The 19,169-nt window shown below is 54.5% G+C and overlaps 1 protein-coding gene across 1 annotated transcript; it reads right to left on the reverse strand.

Annotated features, from left to right (window-relative positions):
* Positions 1 to 1,167: 1,167 nt before the first annotated feature.
* GP1BA (glycoprotein Ib platelet subunit alpha) lies at positions 1,168 to 3,189 on the reverse strand. Its single transcript, XM_044248897.1, has one exon. It carries the CDS (start codon positions 3,187 to 3,189, stop codon positions 1,168 to 1,170), a length of 2,022 nt encoding a protein of 673 aa, XP_044104832.1.
* Between the last annotated feature and the right edge of the window lie 15,980 nt (positions 3,190 to 19,169).

The following is a 19,169-nucleotide window of genomic DNA, read 5'->3' on the forward strand; positions in this document are numbered from 1 at the left end:
GCAGGTGATCTCAAAGCTTGCAGCCCCGGGAGCACGGGGAGAAGCACCTACTGTAAGAAGTCAGATGGGTGAGCGCGTCAAAGCCCTTGCTGGCTGAGCTCTGGGTTTGTGCTGTGCCCACAGGAGGCTTCCAAGCAGGACAGGTGTGGGCCGGTTTTCAGGTTCATGCCATCCGGAGAAGTGGGGGGGGTCTCGAACTAGGAAGGCTCAGCTCTCACTCCTGTTCTCTGGGCCCCAGAGAATGGGGCCAGCCTTGGTTTGGGCTGGAGACCCCACAGGAAAGACAGCCCACTCTGTGTGGTGAGGGAAAACGGTGGATGGTGGGCAGCGGGAGAGGAGTGGGTTCCAGAGTGCAAGCAGGACACCTCGCCAGGGTGGCTTGGTGGTCGGTAGGACCCGGTGTGGTGGCGCAGGCCGCCAGGCACACGCACTGGGCACTGAGCTGGGCAGGTATAGGCAGGAGTGGGGCGGGTGCCCGCCTGGCTCCTGGGTGCTGGGGGACTGGTGCGCCTCAGGAGTGGCCGCTCCAGGAAGACTTAGGGTTTAGAGCCAAAACTAGTACCCGCGGTGGCCTGGTGGTTGGCCCGCCAGGCAGCGGGTGCACGTTTGTGGGTGAGGGAGCCAACTTCGGCGGAGGCAGGTGGGGCTTAGGTCATGCGAGTGATAGGCCCTCTGGGCACTCTGGTCTCCGGAGGAAACACAGGGTTTTTGTTTTGTTTTGTTTTATTCTGCAAATACCATACAAGGGTGGAAAAGTAGGAAATGCCCAACAGGGGGAAAGAAAAGGAAACCACCATGTTTGTGCTCCCCAGCGACTATCAGGGCCCCGTCGATAAGGCCCTTTCCCATTTCCCTCCCTTGGATGCGTGTGAGAATCCTGCTCTGTTCCCTTTGCTTTTCCCTCAAACTTTCCCCAAGGTGATGATAATGACCTAGTGGTCCCGGAACCAGGATCTTTGTTCTGTGACCTGCCCGTTCCTCTCCACCCCTGCTGCCCTGCCAAGGTTGTGCGTTCGAGGTTGTGTGTGTGCTGTGAAGAGGAGGTTTCTGGTAAAGGAAAAGTGATAAAGGCCTCCCCCTGACCCCATACTCCTTGCCCACCCACCCCCATCTAGATCCAAAGAGGAAAGCCATCATAGCCTCTGCAGGTCCCCAAACTGCCCACCCTCAGAGGCTGTGGCCTGCGTACCTAGTGCCCACTGTGCCCAGCAGGTCCTGACCCCGACCCAGACTCAGGGCCGAGGGCCGCCGTCCTGCCCGCAGAGGCCCTATGTGGCCGTTAGCCCGTACCCACAGGAAGAGGCTGGAGCGGAAAGTAGGGAGGGACCCTTGAAAGAAAAGCAGCCAGGCCCAGGGCACAGTCACTTGCTTTCCCCTCTGAAGCTCCAGATGTGTTGTGTGTGTGGCCGTGGCCAGGGCCCGTGACTCCGCGTCCCGGGCCCAGGCCAGCAGCGCGATCAGGACCACAGAGGCAAACAGAAGCCAGAGGAGACCCAGAACATAGAAGGCCAGGGGGAGGAGACAGCAAAAGTCAGGGTTGAACAAAGGGTCGTTTCTGGAGCTCTCCAGATTCCCTCGAACCACCTCGTGGGCCCCTGGGAGGTGGACAGATGAGGGGCTTATCGGGTATCCCAAAATGGTAGGGAGTGAGGTTAATTTTGGGATCTCAAAGAATGTGGTCAGTTCAGAGAGAAATAGAGTCGTTGTGGGCTCTGGGGTGGTCGGGGGCGTGGTGGAGGTCGTAGTAGGCTCTGGGGTGGTTGGGGGCGTGGTAGAAGTGCTGAGCCCTGGGGTGGTCGGAATTGTGATGGGGGGCTGAGGGGTGGTGGGGGCCATGGTGGAGGTCGTTGTAGGCTCTGGGGTGGTCAGGGGTGTGGTAGAAGTTGTGTTGAGCCCTGGGGTGGTCGGAATTGTGATGGGGGGCTGTGGGGTGGTGGGGGCCATGGTGGAGGTCGTCGTAGGCTCTGGGGCGGTCGGGGGCATGTTAGAAGTGATGAACCCTGAGGTGGTTGAGGTCATGGGCCGGGGCATGGTGGGCTTCAGGGTGGTGGGGGGTGTGGTGGAGGGTGTGGGGTGGGACATGGTGAGCTTTAGGGTGGTGGGTGGTGGGGGGCGGGGCGCGGTTGGGAACAGGCTCTGGTTCTTCACAGACGCGAGGGTGGAAGGCAGATGGGGCACGTGGCGGTGTGGGGAAGCCTCAGATGCTGAGTGCGTTGGGGCCCACTGGGTTGTGTGGGCTCTGGTGTTGGTGGAGAACTTGACCACAGCCCGCATGGCAGAGACCTTTTCCACCTCTTCCTCGTTCTCATAGTCATCGTAGCTTAGGTCATCCTCATCCCCAAGACTGGGGCAGCCCTTTCCTGGGTAGGTGTAGACGGGTGTGTTGGCCAGGTTGACGCATCGCACGCTCTCCACGTTGGGAGTCATGGCCTTGTCGCCTACACCCTCCTTGAACAAGTAGACCTTGTCGGAGTTTCTATCCAGCCAGCGAGCAAAATAGAGGATCTCACAGTCGCAGGACCAGGGGTTGTTGTGGAGAAAAGTGAAAATCAGGGAGACGTTCCCAAAGAAGCCCTTGGGTATGGAGCGCAGCCAGTTCCCTTGGAGGTAGAGGGTGTCCAGGTTCCCCAACCCATCCAGGAGCCCTAGGGGCAGCTCATTCAGCTTGTTGTCGGCCAGGCTGAGCTTCTCCAGCTGGGGCACGGGCCGCAGGAGCCCTGGGGGCACAGTCTTGAGCTTGTTGCCACGCAGGTAGAGCTCATGGAGCCCGCCCAGGCCGCTCAGAACGCTGGGAGACAGCGATGTCAGCTCGTTGAAGGAGACGTCCAGGACGGTGAGGGCCGGCAGTGCCTGTCCCAGCAAGGGCAGGCTCTTCAGCTTATTGTGGGACATGACCAGCTTCTCCAGCCGAGGCAGCGTTCCCTCCAGCTGCAGGCGGGTTAGCTGGCTCTGACGCAGGTACAGCCGCGCCAGCCGGGTCAGAGACTGCACGGACGCTGTGGAGAAGGCGCCCAGGGGGTTCGCGCTCAGGTGGAGGATGGCTGTGTCTCCTGGCAGATCCGAGGGCAGCACCTTCAGGCCCCGGTTGTCACAGTTCACTTCCATCAGGATGGACACCTGGGAGACTTCACAGACCTCCTGGGGGTACGACAGGCCTGGCAGCAGGAGCAGCAGCAAGAGGAGAGGCATGGGGACCTGGGGGCGGGGGGACACATGTGGGCACCTTGTGGGCGCTGGGCATCATTCCCCCAGATTCGAGTCCCTGCTGCAGCGCACCCACCAGAAGCCCAACCCCGGCTCCTGTCCTCCCCCCACTGCCCTCTCCCACCCTTGCCCCCAAAAGCCTTAACTGCTAGCCCCACGGCCCCACGTTCTAGATTCTTATCCGTGCCTCAGCGGCCTCAACCCCCAGCCCCAACTCAAGCTTACAGGCATGCAGAAGGACCTCCGAGGGCACAGAGATGCTCACAGGGTGTGACTCTGCCCTGCTGTCTTCCAGCTCCACGGAGAGCCTGGGCATGGGCAGGAAGGGGGTGGGCATGGGGAGGAAATGCCGGCCCGATAGGGACTCCCTCCTGTGACCCGGGAACGGTGACCCTCCCGGACACAGGCCCTTATCACCTCCTTCCACAACCGTCCCCAGCCCTCCTTGTGGCTCTCTTTCTCCCACTTCCCATCTACACATGGTAGGTTGGGAGCGGAGTCCTCCAACCACCCCCGAGCCCAGCCTCCAGCTGCCACTTGCTTCCCCTTCGCAGTTGCCAATTTTAACCCTGACCACCCTCTGCCTTCCCGCTCTCCAGCACGGGTCCCCCCACCCACTGGCTCCACTGTGGTTGAGGTCACCAGTGCCCCCCACCCCTCTGTAGCTGTCGGACACTTCCCATTATGATCTTACTCACTTTCTGCACTGCGTACCCATGGCCTCTCCAACCTTGGCACTCACGCCACTCGTTTCCTGCTGACTTATCTGGCCTTTCTCAATCTCCGTAGATTCCCGTCCTCTGTCCTTCGTGGAAAGCCAGCCTCCCCCCTGAGCTCGGTCTTTGGCTCTCTCCTTTTCTTGTGCTTCACGAACACTCAACATTGCCCTCGTTCATTCCCTGGCTGTCAAACCCCACACACCCGCCCCAGTGGCTCACCTCTGCTCTGACCCAGACCCCTCTCCAGAGACCCGACATCCAGGTCCCACTGCATTTTGGATTCCCTGGATGTCCCACGAGCATTAAAACAACATGTTCAAAGCTAAGCTCATCATCTCTCCAAATAGGTGACCCGCCCATGTTGTCCGGCCGGTGAACAGCACGGTCAACCCCCACCCCCCGCACTCAGCTATTCAGTCAGTACAAATAGAATCCCTGACGGTCATCCTTGCCCCTTTCCTTCTTCACCCCCCACACAACCGGTCACCAAGTCCTGCTGGTTTTACCTCCTGATCTCTCCCAAATCCGCTTCTTTCCGTCCCCGCTGCCGCCATGGACACCAGCTCTTCTCTCCAGCTTCACAGCAACATCCTCCCAGCTGGTCTCCTGACACCCTGACCTCCCTTCTCCCCATACCCCACCGGAGTGGTTTTCCAGAACTGCCTACAGGGTCTCCCTGACATGGCCTCCGGGGTCCTATGTGATCTGACCCTTGCCCACGTGTCTAGCCCCGTCTCTTAATGCTCCACTCCACCTTTCACTCCGGCAGACCCTTTTCTTTCTTTCTTTCCTGTGCCTGGACTGTCTTCTTACCCCTTCCGCACCTTGTGCCCAACCCATACTTAAAGCCTTTTAAGACCGCCCAGCACCGCGGCACCAGTTGGTAGAGCGTTTGACTCTTGATCTTGGGGTCATGAGTTCGAGCCCCACGTTGGGTGTAGAGATGACTTGAAAACAGAACCAAACTTCTTGAGACCAAATGAGGTGCCCTGTTTCAGCAAATTAGCCACCATGTCTGTTGGTCCATCACCCCTTCCTATTATTAAAATATCCCCCCTCCTGTCCCCTGGAAAGGACGTCATACAACCACGTGAGTCTGCCACTGTCTGCTCACTTCCCCACTGGGGACACTTGAACCAAATGTAAGTTACTCCGAACACTTGACGTTTATATACTTTGCCGACCGCAAGAAGTCCTTGAGAACATGGGCGACAGAGGACTCGAGCATCGGGAAGTGTAGGGAGAGGCTGTGGAGAGAGAGAAGCTGTGAGGGGGCATGGGGCCCTAGGGGTGCTGATTGTTGATATACTGGTATTAGGGTTTCTCCTTGTAGGCAACAGAGAAGGTCCTGGCGAGTTTAGGATGAAAAGGAATGTATTTGTTCAGCATTCACAGACTTCCCAGTAAGGGCCAGAGAACCAGACTGGGAACTGCGGGGCCCGGAGCAGAAGCGGCAGAACCAGTCCGGTGAGCAGAGCCCTGCTCCTGCTCCGAGACCAGGTCCCCGAAGCCCATGCTGCTCGAGCCATGGAGACTCCATGTCACCATGACCTCCCTGCGCAGAGGGGATCCCAGACCCCCCTCCTCCTTTGTGGGGCCAGCTCCCCTTCAAAGTCTGGGTGTTGCTCGGATTAGTCATACATCTGTGACCCGGTTGCAAGGAAGTCTGGGAAACCAAGTCTGGTGACTTTAGCTTCTGTAATAGGAGCCTGATTTAGCTGCTCCAAACATTGCTAAATTGAAGGCTTTTGCAGACGCAGAAAAGGGATTCCTCTGGTTTGGAACCTACTGATGTGATCTGCGTGATCTGTGTTTCACATCCCTCACATGGCAACGTTCTGAATTTTTTTTTTCTAATTTCGCCTTTTTAAAAAATATATTTTATTTATTTATTTGACAGATGGAGATCACAAGTAGGCAGAGAGGCAAGCAGAGAGAGAGGGAAGCAGGCTCCCCACTGAGCAGAGAGCCCGATGCGGGGCTCGATCCTAGGACCCTGAGATTATGACCTGAGCCAAAGGTGGAGGCTTTACCCACTGAGCCACCCAGGTGCCCCTAATTTTGCATCTTTGCTTGGAATGAAAACTACTTGGCCAATAGAAATTTTTTTTTAAATATTTTATTTATTTATTTGATAGAGAGTGAGAGAGATAGCCAAAGAGAGAGCACCAGCAGGGGGAGAGGGAGAGGAAGAAGCAGGCTTCCTACCAAGCAGGGAGCCCGATGTAGGGCTCGATCCCAGGGGATCATGACCTGAGCTAAAGGCAGATGCTTAATGACTGAGCCCCCCAGGTGCCCCAGGAATTATTCTTTCAATACTAGGTTGGTTTGCTCACGTTTTACTTAGAGTTTTTCCCATCTAAGTTAGAAAATAGAAGTGGCTCATAGATTTCTTTTGAGGGGCTTTGTCTTTTTCTGTTTGTTTGTTTTGCTTTGTTACCAAAGTTATGCTGGCTTTAATAATTAAATTGGAAAATTTTATATTGTCTGGAAAAGTTAGAGATCACAGGGATTTTCCATTCAATGCAGGGTTGGTGGAATTCACCTATAAAACCATCTGGACTGGATGCCATTTGGGGGATAGCTTCTGGACTACCTTTCCAATTTCTGATTTTTGGTCTTTTGAGGTTTCTTGAGTCAGTTTTGGTAGTGGGTAGTTTTTCATAGAATATCTTGCATGTGGCTATTCAAATTTATTTGGCAGGTTTGAACATGTTTACTCTTATCATTTGTTAAAATCTCCATTTTGTGCTTATGAGCCCTTGTCTTTTCTCTCTCTCTCTCTCTCTCTCTCTCTCTCTCTCCCTACCTCCTCTTTTTCCCTAACTGGACTTGCCAAAGATTAGTCTCTTTTATTGGACTAGTCAAAGAACCAGATTGATTAGTTTTACTAGACAATTGCTGGCTTTTTTTTCTGTTTGATGATGAATGTCTGCTTCCACTTTTAATAATTCTTCATATTTTGAGCTTATTTTCATGTTCTCTTCCTACCTTCTTGAGTTGAAATCTTAGTTCCCTTATTTTAAATCTTTCTTGCTTTTCAGGTAAATCCACTTAATTCATACTTTTTTTTTAAGATTTTATTTATTTACTTGAGAGAGAGAATGAGAGACAAAGAGAGCATGAGAGGGAAGAGGTCAGAGGGAGAAGCAGGCTCCCCACCAAGCAGGGAGCCGGATGTGGGCCTCCATCCCAGAACTCCAGGATCATGACCTGAGCCGAAGGCAGTTGCTTAACCAACTGAGTCACCCAGGCGCCCCAATACTTTTCATCTGAGTACTTCTTTGATCCATTTAACGTGTTTTATCCTGTAATACCTAAGGGAAATATGTGTAATTCTTTAAATTCAGCATCCATTCCTCTTGGATAAGAGGACCCCAGTTTCATTTTGGGAGGTCGCCTCTCCCTAGAGGAGCACAGACTTGAGAGGAGTAGAGAAGCAGGCACTTTGCCCTCCCATTTTGGAAGCCCAAATGTCTTTTGGAAGCTCCTTCCACTGCCTACTTCCAGTCACCACCCAAGTTTAGCTCCTGGCTGTAACCTAATCATGGACGACTGTTCTCGTCCTAGGATTTCAAATGTTGAGTGTGGCGACAAGGCAAGAGAAAATAGAACTGGGCAGCATTCATTTCACAAAGTGCTCAGGAAAAACATAGAGCAGTTCCTCCTACTGAGGCCCCATTGCCGCCTGATCCCCAAGCCGTCCTGGACTGCCCGCATTCACCTGTGCCCAGTGAGTCCCGCCTCTTCCCACCTAGTCTCTGTCACACTAAGTTAGGCAGAGGTAATCTCAGCCAAAGAATCCACTTCAGTGTTCTGGCTGTGGTTCATTTTTAAAGAGCTTGTGCAGGAGATGTTAGCTGGAGGCCTACCTACTCAAGGTCCACTAAGATTTCTTTTTTATCTCTTGAAAAATCACTCCGCCTCCATCCTTAGGGTTCTTGGTGGGAATGATTCTATTCCTGCTGCAGAAGCGGACCTCAGCCAGGCCACGGGGCCTAAGCCAGGAGCCTGACGGAAGCAGGTCAGAGCATCCCGTGGTCAGGCGAGACTGGTCCAGGCACAGAAACAGAAGGCAAGCAGGTCCCTTTCATAAGGGGGCCCGTGACTTCTGTGGGAGGGTTGGAGAAGGCACGCTTTCTCTAGATGTGGACAGGAGATAATGTAACCCCGGACGGGCTTGTGATCCCAAGGGGGTGTGGCCTTAGGATGAAGCTAATGTCAGGAAAGGCATTTAAAAAAAAAAAAAAAGTGGAAAAAAAACCATTGGTATCACAAAGATGTTGTACTGAACTAATTGTGACATTCTGTGAGCCAAAAACCTGCTTATTTCTTAAAAAAAAAAAAAAAAAAAAGTTGGTATTGGGATATTTACTTGCAACATAATGAGCTTTAAGAGGTTAAAAATTAGGGGCGCCTGGGTGACTCAGTGGGTTAAAGCCTCTGCCTTTGGCTCAGATCGTGGTCCCAAGGTCCTGGGCTCTCTTCTCAGCAGGGAGCCTGCTTCCCCCTTCCTCCTCTCTGCCTGCCTTTCTGCATACTTGTGATCTCTTTCTCTGTCCAATAAATAAATAAAATCTTTTAAAAAAGAGGTAAAAATTATATTTTCCATTTTTTTAAAGTAGAGTTGTGTACAAAGGAATTTTTTAAATTTCAGGTAACTTTTCAAACACTTAGCATTTCTCTGAGGCCATTGTAGGTTCATGTGCAGTTGTAGGAAATGAGACAGGGAGGGCTCCCGTGTACCCCTCCATCCAGTTTCCTCCATTGGCAATCTCTTGCAAACCCACGGGACCATATCACAACCTGGATATGGACATTGTTTTCACCATAAGGGTCCCTCCTGTGGCCCCTTTACACCAACTCAGCTCCCTTCCTTCCCCCGACATCGGCTGCTCTGTTCCTCGGTTCTGCAGTCTTACCACGTCGGGATTGTGCAGTGTATGACCTTGGGGACTTGGCTTTTCTCCACCCAACACGTTTCTGTGGTTCAGAGTGCCCAGCGGTAGCGCATTTCTTCTTGTGACTGGGTGGTAGTCCACTGCGTGAACAGAACATGGCGTAACCATTCACCCCCGGAAAGTTCCAGTTGTTGGCTGTTACAAATAAATCTGCCTTAAACATCAGTGTATAGATTTTTGTGTGAGCATCTGTCTTCGTTTCCCTGGGGAAATGCCCAGGAGCGCAACTGCTGGTCATAGGGTCATTCTATGTTTATTTTGGGGAGTCTACCTTTGGATTATCCCTTTTTTTTTAAGATTTATTGTATTTATTTATTAGAGAGAGTGAGCACAAGGAGGGGGAAAGGTAGAGAGAGTGAGAATCTCCAGCAGACTCGGCACCGAGCGAGGAGCCTGACGCGGGGCTCAATCTCATGACCCTGAGATCACAACCTGAGCTGAAATCCAGAGCTGGACGCGTAACCGACGGAGTCGCCCAGGGGCCCCCAAACCCCACGTTTCTGAAGTCTGTTTTCTCTCTGTTGTTCGGAATGGGTGCTTTCTGTAGCTGTATCTTCTGGCTCCCTGATTCATTTCTCTGTTCCCTCCGTTGTATTGCAGGGCCCCCGCCCCGAGCTTTAATGTCAACTGTCCTGCCTTTTGGCTGCACAGTCTCCCTCCTGTTCGTCTGCAGACCTTCTGTGCCTTTGCTGAAGTCAGGTCTGCATCTGCTTCAAGCGTGTCCATAACATCTCGTTCGAGCATTTTGATCGTGGCTGCTTTAAGATCTTCTCCAGAATCCTCACACCTCCGCCCTGTGCCTGTTGGCAGCGGCTGGTTGTCTCTGCCATTCCTATTGCGGTCTTTGCAGTTCTTGGTATGAGGAATGATATGTACGTATTTTTAATGGAAACATGGCCATTTTTGTATTATTTTATGAGAGTCTCTCCAGCTGACTTTTCCTGACACCGCTCTGGCGAGGAGAGGCACTGCCAGGCAGAGTTGGAAGTTCAAGTCCCCCCTCAGCTTCTGTTGGCACCTGTTGGGGTGAGGGGGGGTCCCAGCTCCCCAGGCGCTCCCTGCAGCCTTCTAAGTGCAGAGATGAGTACCAGTTCCGACCCGCCTTGCCTCCGCTGAGGCCCTGCAGTGGGGAGGGGAAGGGGTGCCTCGCGACGGCCTGGGATGGAAACCCAGGATCCCTGTGGTCACCAGCTGCTGCACCCCGAGCCCCCCACCCCAGCAGGGATGTTGGGACGCCTCATAACGAGCCCGGGGAGGGTGGAAATCTAGGCTCACTCTTTGGTCTGTGATATTTGTCTGGCATAGAGGGGTGATTTTCCAAGTTCTTTTATTTTTTAAAGAGTTTATTTTTTTGTCAGAGAGAGAGCACAAGCAGACAGAGCAGCAGGCAAAGGAAGAAGCAGGCTGTCCGCTGAGCAGAGAGCCTGACGTGGGGCTCGATCCCAGGACCCTGGGACCATGACCTGAGCCGAAGGCAGAGGCTTAACCCACTGAGCCGCCAGGTGCCTCCTTGTTAGGCTAACCCTCCCCTGGTCCTTTGGCTAGAGCAAGCAGGCTTTTGTTGGGATATTATTATTAATATTAATATTATTTTGTCTGTGCCTGCTTCTAATTGCCGACTCCTTCACCTACGTGTTTATACAGAATGTTCTGGAGTTTAACCGGACTCAGTGGGCCGCACAGGGGGAAAGCACATCCACTCCCACCTCCCAGAAGCGGAAATCTCCCTGGTGGCTTTGGCTACCTTCTCATGGCCAACTTTTCAGTTTCTCACCGTCGGCAACAAGCACGCTGTGTGAGGGTTAATTTTCTGTATCAGCTTGGCCCAGACTCACCATTTGTTCACATTTTGTCTCATTGGCTTTATCACTCTCTTTCAAGTGTTTTTTCCTGAACCATCTGAGACGAATGCGGAGACATCGTGTCCCTCTGCCTCTCACATTTCCATGTGTGTTTCCTAAGAACAGGGACATTTTCTGACATGATGCAGTATGCTTGCTAATTCAGGAAGTTCGATCTACGGGGCACATTCCCATTTTGCCAACTGCCCAAAAAGATGTCCTTTAGAGCTCCCCGCCTCCACCCAAGCCCAGGATCCTGCTGTAGACCGCAGCTCTCGGGTTTCCTGTAACTGTCTTTATTCTTTGGACTTTGACATTTTTGAAAGGCACAGTCAAGTAGTTACTTGGAAGTTCCCTCAACTGTGCAGAATCTCCCTCTGTCTGTCCCATGTCTCTCATGGCTGGACTTGGGGTCCGCATATCTGGTGGGGACTGTGGCTTTCTTGGGCCAATCATATCAGCAAACACTTTATGTCAATTTGACCTATTTCTGGCGAGGTTCGCTCTGCCAGTGGTTAAGGCGGACCCCGTGCGCTTTCCCATGGTCAAGATCCTGTTTTTCCTTTTGTTGCTAAGAAGTGCTTTTGTGGGGAGATGTTTGGATCCAGCGCAAATACCCTGTTCCCAATTAGACTTTGGCCTGCAAACCACGGCACCCCTCAGTGACCCTCGTGGGGTTCCATCATTGCCGGGAAGCATGAAAAAATCTTTGTAGGTGCTTTATTTTTTTACTTTTTATTTATTTTAAAAGATTTTATTTATTTATTTGACAGACAGAGATCACAAGTAGGCAGAGAGGCAGGCAGAGAGAGAGAGGAGGAAGCAGGCTCCCCGCGGAGCAAAGAGCCCGATGCAGGGCTCGATCCGAGGACCCTGGGGACCACGACCCGAGCCAAAGGCAGAGGCTTTAACCCACTGAGCCACCCAGCCGCCCCTATTTTTATTTTTTAAAGATTTTATTTAGTTGACAGAGATCACAAGGAGGCAGAGAGGCAGGCAGAGAGAGAAGGGGAAGCAGGCTCCCTGCTGCGCAGAGAGCCCGATGCAGGGCTTGATCCCAGGACCCTAAGATCGTGACCTGAGCGGAAGGCAGAGGCTTTAACCCACTGAGCCACCCAGGTGCCCCAAAATCTTTCTAGGTGCTTTAACTGTATTCCTTTTCCTCGTAATCAGCAGAACTGGACTAAAAACCAAACCTGCAAGTGGGAACCGTCCCAACTGTCGTCAGGTGTGGAATGTTCCCACGCAGTGTTTGCCGGCAAAGCCACTAACCGGGCCGTCTGTGGGGGTCTCCTGGGCTCTAAGGATGGGCCCCTCAGGGGGACCGTGGTGGAGTCGATGGCTCCGGATCTGGGAATTCGAGGAGGGAAACTGGTCCTACCGAGCTCTGCAAACAGCCCGATCTGGGCGTGTGTGTGTGTGTGCGCGCGCGCGAGCGCGTGTGATGTCCTTTGTTGAGCAGAAACTCCTAATTGTGATGTGTTCAGGCCATCAGTGTTTCCTTTCATGGTTCTTGGTCTTGGTGTCTTGTTTAAGAAAATCCCACTCCAAGGTCGCAAAACACTCTCCCACGTTCTCCTCTCTTAGCCTCGCAGCTCTCCCGCTGATTTAAAGTCCTTCCTCCACCTGCCCTCTCCTTGTGTCATGGCATGTCTTAGGGAGGCGGCTTTCTCGGCTTTCTTCCTGCATTACTCCCCTGAGGGGGAGGCAGCGGCTCACCCCGTCTGCGATCCCACCTGCCCTTGCAGATGTCACCCCACTGTTTGCCACCACTGCGCGCTGTGTGCGCCCGGGCGGCTTCTCCGCTCTGACCCGCTTCCCACAGCTCCCTTGTCAGCCACGAAGCAAGGCCCCCTGTGTCCTTGTGTGTTTTGTGTTTTTGTTTGTCGTTGCTTGTTTGCCAGAACTTCATGGGGTGTTTTAAGATCTGCCGGGGTGATCCCGTCCCCTTTTATTTTTCAGAACTGATGTGGCCATTCATGGACCATTATACTGTCAAAAACATTTCATCTTTTTTTTTTAAAGATTTTATTTATTTATTGACAGACAGATCACAAGTAGGCAGAGCAGCAGGCAGAGAAAGGGGGGGAAGCAGGCTCCCCGCTGAGCAGAGAAGCCGATGCGGGGCTCCATCCCAGGATCCTGAGACCATGACCCGAGCAGAAGGCAGAGGCTTAACCCACTGAGCCACCCAGGTGCCCCCTATTTCAAAATCTTGTCCAACAAGCCTCTCCCCATGTTGACAACGGGATGGCTGACAAAATTAATAATCAAATACAGGAATCTGTGTTCTTTGGTTTTACACCACAAAAGGAGAACATTGTTTAACTGTCGTCATAGCTTCCCTTTAAAAAATCAGTTTTATTTTTAAAAAAATCAGTTTTACATGCTATGAAATAGTGCTCGCTTCGGCAGCACATATACATGCTATGAAATAGAAAAGATCAAACGAGGGGGTGCCCGGCAGGCTCAGTCAGTGGAGTGTGGCACCCTTGATCTCGGGGTCATGAGTTCGAGCCCATGTTGGGGGTAGAGATTCCTTAAAAATAAAATCTCTCTCTTTTTAAAGATTTTATTTATTATTTGACAGAGAGAGAGAGAGAGCAGGAACAGAGGGAGAGACAGATTCCCACTTGAGCAGAGAGCCCGATGCGGGACTCCATCCCAGGACCCTGGGATCATGACCTGAGCTGAAGGCAGAGGCTTCACTCACTGAGCCCCCCAGGCACCCCCCCCCTGCCCGAGCAGAACTGAATCGTCCACCGTCACTGTATACCCACTCTTTCGCCACCACTGACGTTGGCAGGAGAAACGTTTGTGATGACTAGTTCTCAGGAAGGGTCTTTTTCATGATCTCAGCATGGGACTGAGGGGACTTTTGGAAGGAAAATACGGATGGGCAGGGAGATCAGACAAAAACCTTTCCCAAAACACGTCCTGCGTGTCGCATGTATGCGCCCATCACTGTGAGGAGGGACGATAGGAACTGTGTCTGTTTCGTGTCTTTCACAACCATCATCCTCCACAGACACAGACAAGACCCTCAAAACCCGCGATGTCGGTGAGCAGACAGTCCCTGTGAGTATTTGATTGCTTAAAGGGTCTCTTCGGGGCACCTGGGTGGCTCAGTGGGTTAAGCCTCTGCCTTCAGCTCAGGTTACCATCTCAGGGTCCTGGGATTGAGCCCCGCATGGGGCTCTCTGCTCAGTGGGGAGCCTGCTTCCCCCCACCCCCGCCTGCCTCTCTGCTTACTTGTGATCTCTGTCTGTCAAATAAATTAATTAAAAATCTTAAAAAAAAAATCCATTAAAGGATCTCTTCACCGTTAGGACGCCCAGGTCTGCTCCTGGAGCTAGTCCTCTGTGGAGCCCTGCAACAGTCTGTCTTACTATTATTTATTTATTTATTAGACTTTTAGTCATAATTTACACAGAGAAACGCACCCACGGCCTTTTTAAAAGGCCGAGTCCCGCTGCTTCTCATCCGAGCAGAGCAGGCACTGTGTGCACGGAACAGGGTCCCCGGTGGCGAGAGCCTGGGAGTCGGAGCTCCTCAGGGCTTCTCGCGTCCTGCCTGTGTGAGGACGGGCCGGCTCAGGGCTTGGTGGGGACTGGGAGTTCCTGGCAGTGGCGCTTCTCGGACTCGGAACCATCTTCTCCTGGGCTTTCAGAACCGTCAGCAGGATCCATGTGGCAGTGCGCCTTCTCCCTCCGGAGCCCAGCCCACGATGTTCTAGAATGTTCCCTGGAATGCACCGTCCGTGTTTGGCTGATACTGAGACCTGCCCTCCTGCCTTCTCCCTCTGTTCTAGAGGAGAAGTGGGTTCCAGATGGCCTGTAACCAGGCGGCCAGAGTGGACCCCTTCTCTCCTGCACTGGTGAGCCCCAACAACTCTTGTTTTCTCCCGTAGCCACGTGAGGGAAGAGGCAGGTCCTAGGGAGGGTGAGGACGTCCTTCTGAGCTGGGGGGAGCCCCTAGCTGCGTCGGCCACCCCAGGTGCCCCTTTCTCTGCCTTCCCTCTCCCCCTTCCTCTCCCATCTCTGACTCTCTCTCATTTTGGCCACTCCCTGCTAAAGATTTTGTGAGTCTTCGTTCTCATCTCTTTCCCGAGGGACCAGCGGCCGTCCTGCTCTGGCCCGCGTTCCCCCCTGACCCTGGACCACCGCCCTCTCCGCACAGGCGTCTCTCCCTGGTCCCCATTGGTGCCCTCGAGGGGTGGCGCCCGGCAGCGCAGGCACCGCACGAGCCTTGGACTGTTTTCAGCGACGGAGGATACGACCCGTCAGTCTCAGTCTGTCGTTTACTTGCCTTTGGGTTTAGGGTTTTGACCCTACAGGAACATTCTGTAGTTTTTCTTTCTCTTATGGCGGGACTTGGGGCTGCAGGAGAGGGAAGAAAGGCCTTCTGGCTTTCCGGTAGGGCTTTCTGGGTTTCGTGTCCTATGCGCATTATCTGGCCCAGAGAGCGGCATTCGGGAGTTGAGGGTCTGCTGGTTATTTTGATGATGGGTTTTCTAGTTGTTACAACGGGATTTATCCAATTAAGGCTTCTTTTCCATATCAATGTACTATTTTATCTTCGGACTCTCATATACTGAACAGAAGAAACAGCTTGACCCTCTTCCTCAGCACGGGTCAATCCAAGTCAGGAGCCGCGGCTTTCATCTGCAGGTTTGGCAAAAAATTTTCAAGCTCGATGCTCTTCTGTCCTGGGGAGGACGTGAGGACAAGCGTTCTCGTCCTCGGTCCCGCGTGAATGGGGTCCGTGCATGTGCTTTTCTTGGAGAACAGTTTGACAAAAGGCACCAACTTTGGGTTTTGTTTTCAACGCATGAACTTTTTTTTTTTTTAAGATTTTATTTATTTGACAGACAGAGATCACAAGTAGGCAGAGAGGCAGGCAGAGAGAGAGAGGAGGAAGAAGGCTCCCTGCTGAGCAGAGAGCCTGATATGGGGCTCCATCCCAGGACCCTGAGATCATGACCTGAGCTGAGGCAGCCGGCTCACCGACTGAGTCCCCACCCCCCGCCCCCGGCACCCTGTCCAACTGTTCTCTACGCACACCCACGGAGACGCACGAACGGTAAGGGAAGGCACCTGTCTCAGGGCAGCGACCACACTCTGCTCTCAAGGGCACCTACCCGTGCACCTCCCCCAGTGAGGTCCCTGCTCCGTCCTGCAGGGCCAGGAAGTGCTCTATTCTGGGAGCGAGGGGCTCGCACCTGCACGAGAGCGGGATTGTGAATTCCCGTTTTCTCCGCTTGCTGTGACCGGACCTGCTGTGCCCCTGGGTTCTGGGGGTGGTGGGAGAGCTGCTGGGCGGCCAGAGGGCGCTGCTGGCCGGGGGCCTGGGAAGGGGTCCGCAGGAGAGCCTGTGCCCTCCCTGTTTGCCCTCCCTGCACCTAAGGACAGCATGCGTTGCTTGCTTATGGTCAGAAGGATCTTTCCAGGTGCCGGGTTAGGGGCATTTTTGTTTTCTTTATGCTAGTTTACTGTTCTTCATGCTACTGTTAAGCCAGAGAGGGACTAACTGGGGAGGTGCCTCATTCAAAGAAGTGCCAGCCAATCAGCCTGCGGGAGACAGCCAGCGCAGCTGGCCAGGGCTGGGGAGGCCAGAAGCCCTCTGTCATCTGTGTCCCGGTGCGTCATGTCTCTCCCTGTGCAAGTGTGAGGTCCTGTGCCCCCACTCCCAGCAGAGCGCACCCCCTTCCTGAACCGTGGCTGGACATCGTCAGGGATGGACTTCCTCGGGCCGGGCTTGGGTCAGCGTCTCCCCCTGGACCCGTCAACCCTGGCCAGAGGCCGGGCGTCTCTGAATACCTGGTCAGTCTTCTGGGGTCCCCTGGCTGGAAAAGAAGGGACAATGCTGGGCAGATGTTCCTTCATGTGCACGACTTACCTGTTCAGTGTTTGTCAAGCGCCTCTGATGTGTGCGGTTCTGGGCTTTGTGCCCCAAACACAGTAAACCAGCAAGCTCTCGGTGACCAGAGAACGTGGGTGCTAGCGAGGGGGACAGTGTAGGAAACGGGGCTGTCTAGACACGGCTCTGGCTGACCCCACTCTCCCTGTTGACAGAAGGAAGGGGGCTTGTCCTGCTGCGTGCGGGGGAGTCTCATCAGACCGGCCTGGGGTGTCTTGACTGTGAGGGGACCCGTGGCTGAGAATTCGGGCCCAGCTGTGGCAGGGGTGGGGGGTGGCCACTGCTCTGAGTCGGCGAAGGGAATAGCTGCCTATTAGGCTGAGATCTCTGGGTCCAGCCTGGAGGTCAAGGCATCCCCAGGAAGACTGTTTTGTGGGGAGAGAAACACAAAGCCAGGACGCCTGGGTGGCTCAGTCGGTGAGGTGTCTGCCTTCGGCACAGATCGTGGTCTCAGGGTCCTGGGATCGAGCCCCGCATCAGGCTCCCTGCTCGGCAGGGAGCCTGCTTCTCCCTCTCACTCCCCCTCCGTGCTCTCTTTCAAATAAAATCTTTAAAAAATCCAAACACCACAAAAACACAAAGCCCAGGCTCAAGTCAGGTGCCTGATCCCACACTGTGCAGGAAGCTTGCTGCCTCTGGCCGTCATTGTCCTGAGCAAACCAGCTCCGCTCTGTGCCCACCCCGGGAGTCTCAGGCCAACCCCATGCTCCCTTGTGCTCCCTGCTGCACCTGCGGCCCCAGGGCGTCAGGCGGGGGTGGGGTGGGTCAGTGGGATCAAGACCAAACTTTACCCCTGAAGAGGGCGGCTGCCACCACCAGAAAGCTGAGCCCTCACCCCAGAGGGGCTTACAGAGGAGAGAGAAAAGTCAGGCTGGTCAGGAGCCCAAGCAGCACGGAGCAGAGCTGGGGTGGGAAAGGGGAGAGTGGTGCGTGGGTTCCCAGAGCTGCTTTGGCCTCCGACCTGGTTCCCATCTGTCCAGCCCTCACGGAAGGCCCCCACACACCTGGCCTGCGGAGCCGCTTCTGGTAACACACGGAGGCCAAGTGACCTGGCGTCTCAGCGACCCTCTGACGGCACTGCTGTCCCCGAAGGCTGCTCCCTCCCGCTTTATCAGCTCTAGAACCTGAGCAGCCCGGCCAGCTCAGGGACCTTGGAGGGCGCATTCATGTCCGGTAAATCTCTGCATCTGTCACAGCCCTTGCGCAGCCATTGTTGCAAGGCCTTGCCCAGGCCCTGACATGGGGCCCACAAAACAGGCACCAGCCCTGACCGGAGCCAGGAGACCTGCCAGCGTGCACGGAGGTGAGCAGGGCCCAAGAGGTCCGCTCTGCGGGGCCGGAGGGGAGAGCGTCGAAGGACCGGCTTCAAGGAAGCGTGGGAAATGGACAAGCCGCATGGACCCTCTGGCCTTTGGGATCCTTGCTTGTGGCCCAGGTGCGAGGATGAGGGACCTCACAGGCCGAGGAAGAACACCCCAAAAGGACAGGTGTTTGGTGCAGTGTAATGGGAACACAGGTGCGCACGGTCGGTGAAACAAATCGCTGTGTCTCCCGCTTCACCGCCTGCCTGCTTGGGCGACTGTGGACCTGACCGGGGCCCTGTCTGGCACCTTTGGGACGGTGGTGCCCGGCTTCCCGGATTCGTGTGAGGATGCGGCCGGCTCGGGACAGAAGGTGCAGAGCTCAGCACCTCCCACAGCATCAGGGAGTCCAGAGAGCTTCTTAAACACACAAGATTCCTGGCATCCCCCTAACTCAGGGCTCTTTGGGGATGGAGCTTAGGAATTAGGATTTTAAGCAAGCACCTCAGATGATCAATTAGAGTCCTCTAAGGAGACGAAATTAGAATTAGAGTCATCTAAGGAGATGAAAACGTCAGTTCAAGGGCGCTTGGGGCAGGAAGCCGGCGTTCTCACGCGCGGCCACAAGGCGGCAGCAGGGAGGCCAGAAGCAGGCGTGGACGCGAGGGTGGAGGGGTGGGCGCACCTGGAATTCAGGCTGCGGAAGGCGGCGGGCCCTGGTGTCGCAGGGTCCCCCTGCCAGTTGGCCCGCTCCTGCCGAGTGCTCCCCGGAGGGCGCCTGTCTTACTACCAGGTCTTTGTGGGGACTTTGCCAGCACTGCTGTGACCCTGGCTGGGTGGGGGTGGGGGGGTGGAAACATGTGCCACGTGAGTGAGAGGCAGCACGGGAGGTCACCTGCACTGGGCGGCTTCTCCAGGTACACCGGCGCTTGTTCAGAGCAGGGCTACCCATCTCCCACTGCCAAGCTTGTGGTTCCAGGTGCTCTGCAAGGACCTGCACCTGCCCCCCCGCTTGCTCCCCAGCTTAAAAGGGTCGGGTCTGCGGCCAAACAGCAGGCAAAGGATGCCGGGACCAGGCAGCTGCTGGTAGGAGCGGCCAAGAGGTCTCTGGTGACAGTCCTCTAACCCAGCCCGGAACTAACACCCCTGCCCGCCCTCCCTCCCACACCCCAGCCTGCCCCCTGAAGCCTGTCCGAGCTCAGAATAACCCAAGGACCAGACAGG

Source organism: Neovison vison, chromosome 5 (assembly GCF_020171115.1).
Source record: "Neovison vison isolate M4711 chromosome 5, ASM_NN_V1, whole genome shotgun sequence".
NCBI classification, from domain to species: Eukaryota; Metazoa; Chordata; class Mammalia; order Carnivora; family Mustelidae; genus Neogale; species Neogale vison.

What these genes read in the sequence shown, in the direction of transcription:
- GP1BA (XM_044248897.1), bottom strand. Translation starts at nt 3,189, where the DNA reads ATGCCTCTCCTCTTGCTGCTGCTCCTGCTGCCAGGCCTGTCGTACCCC.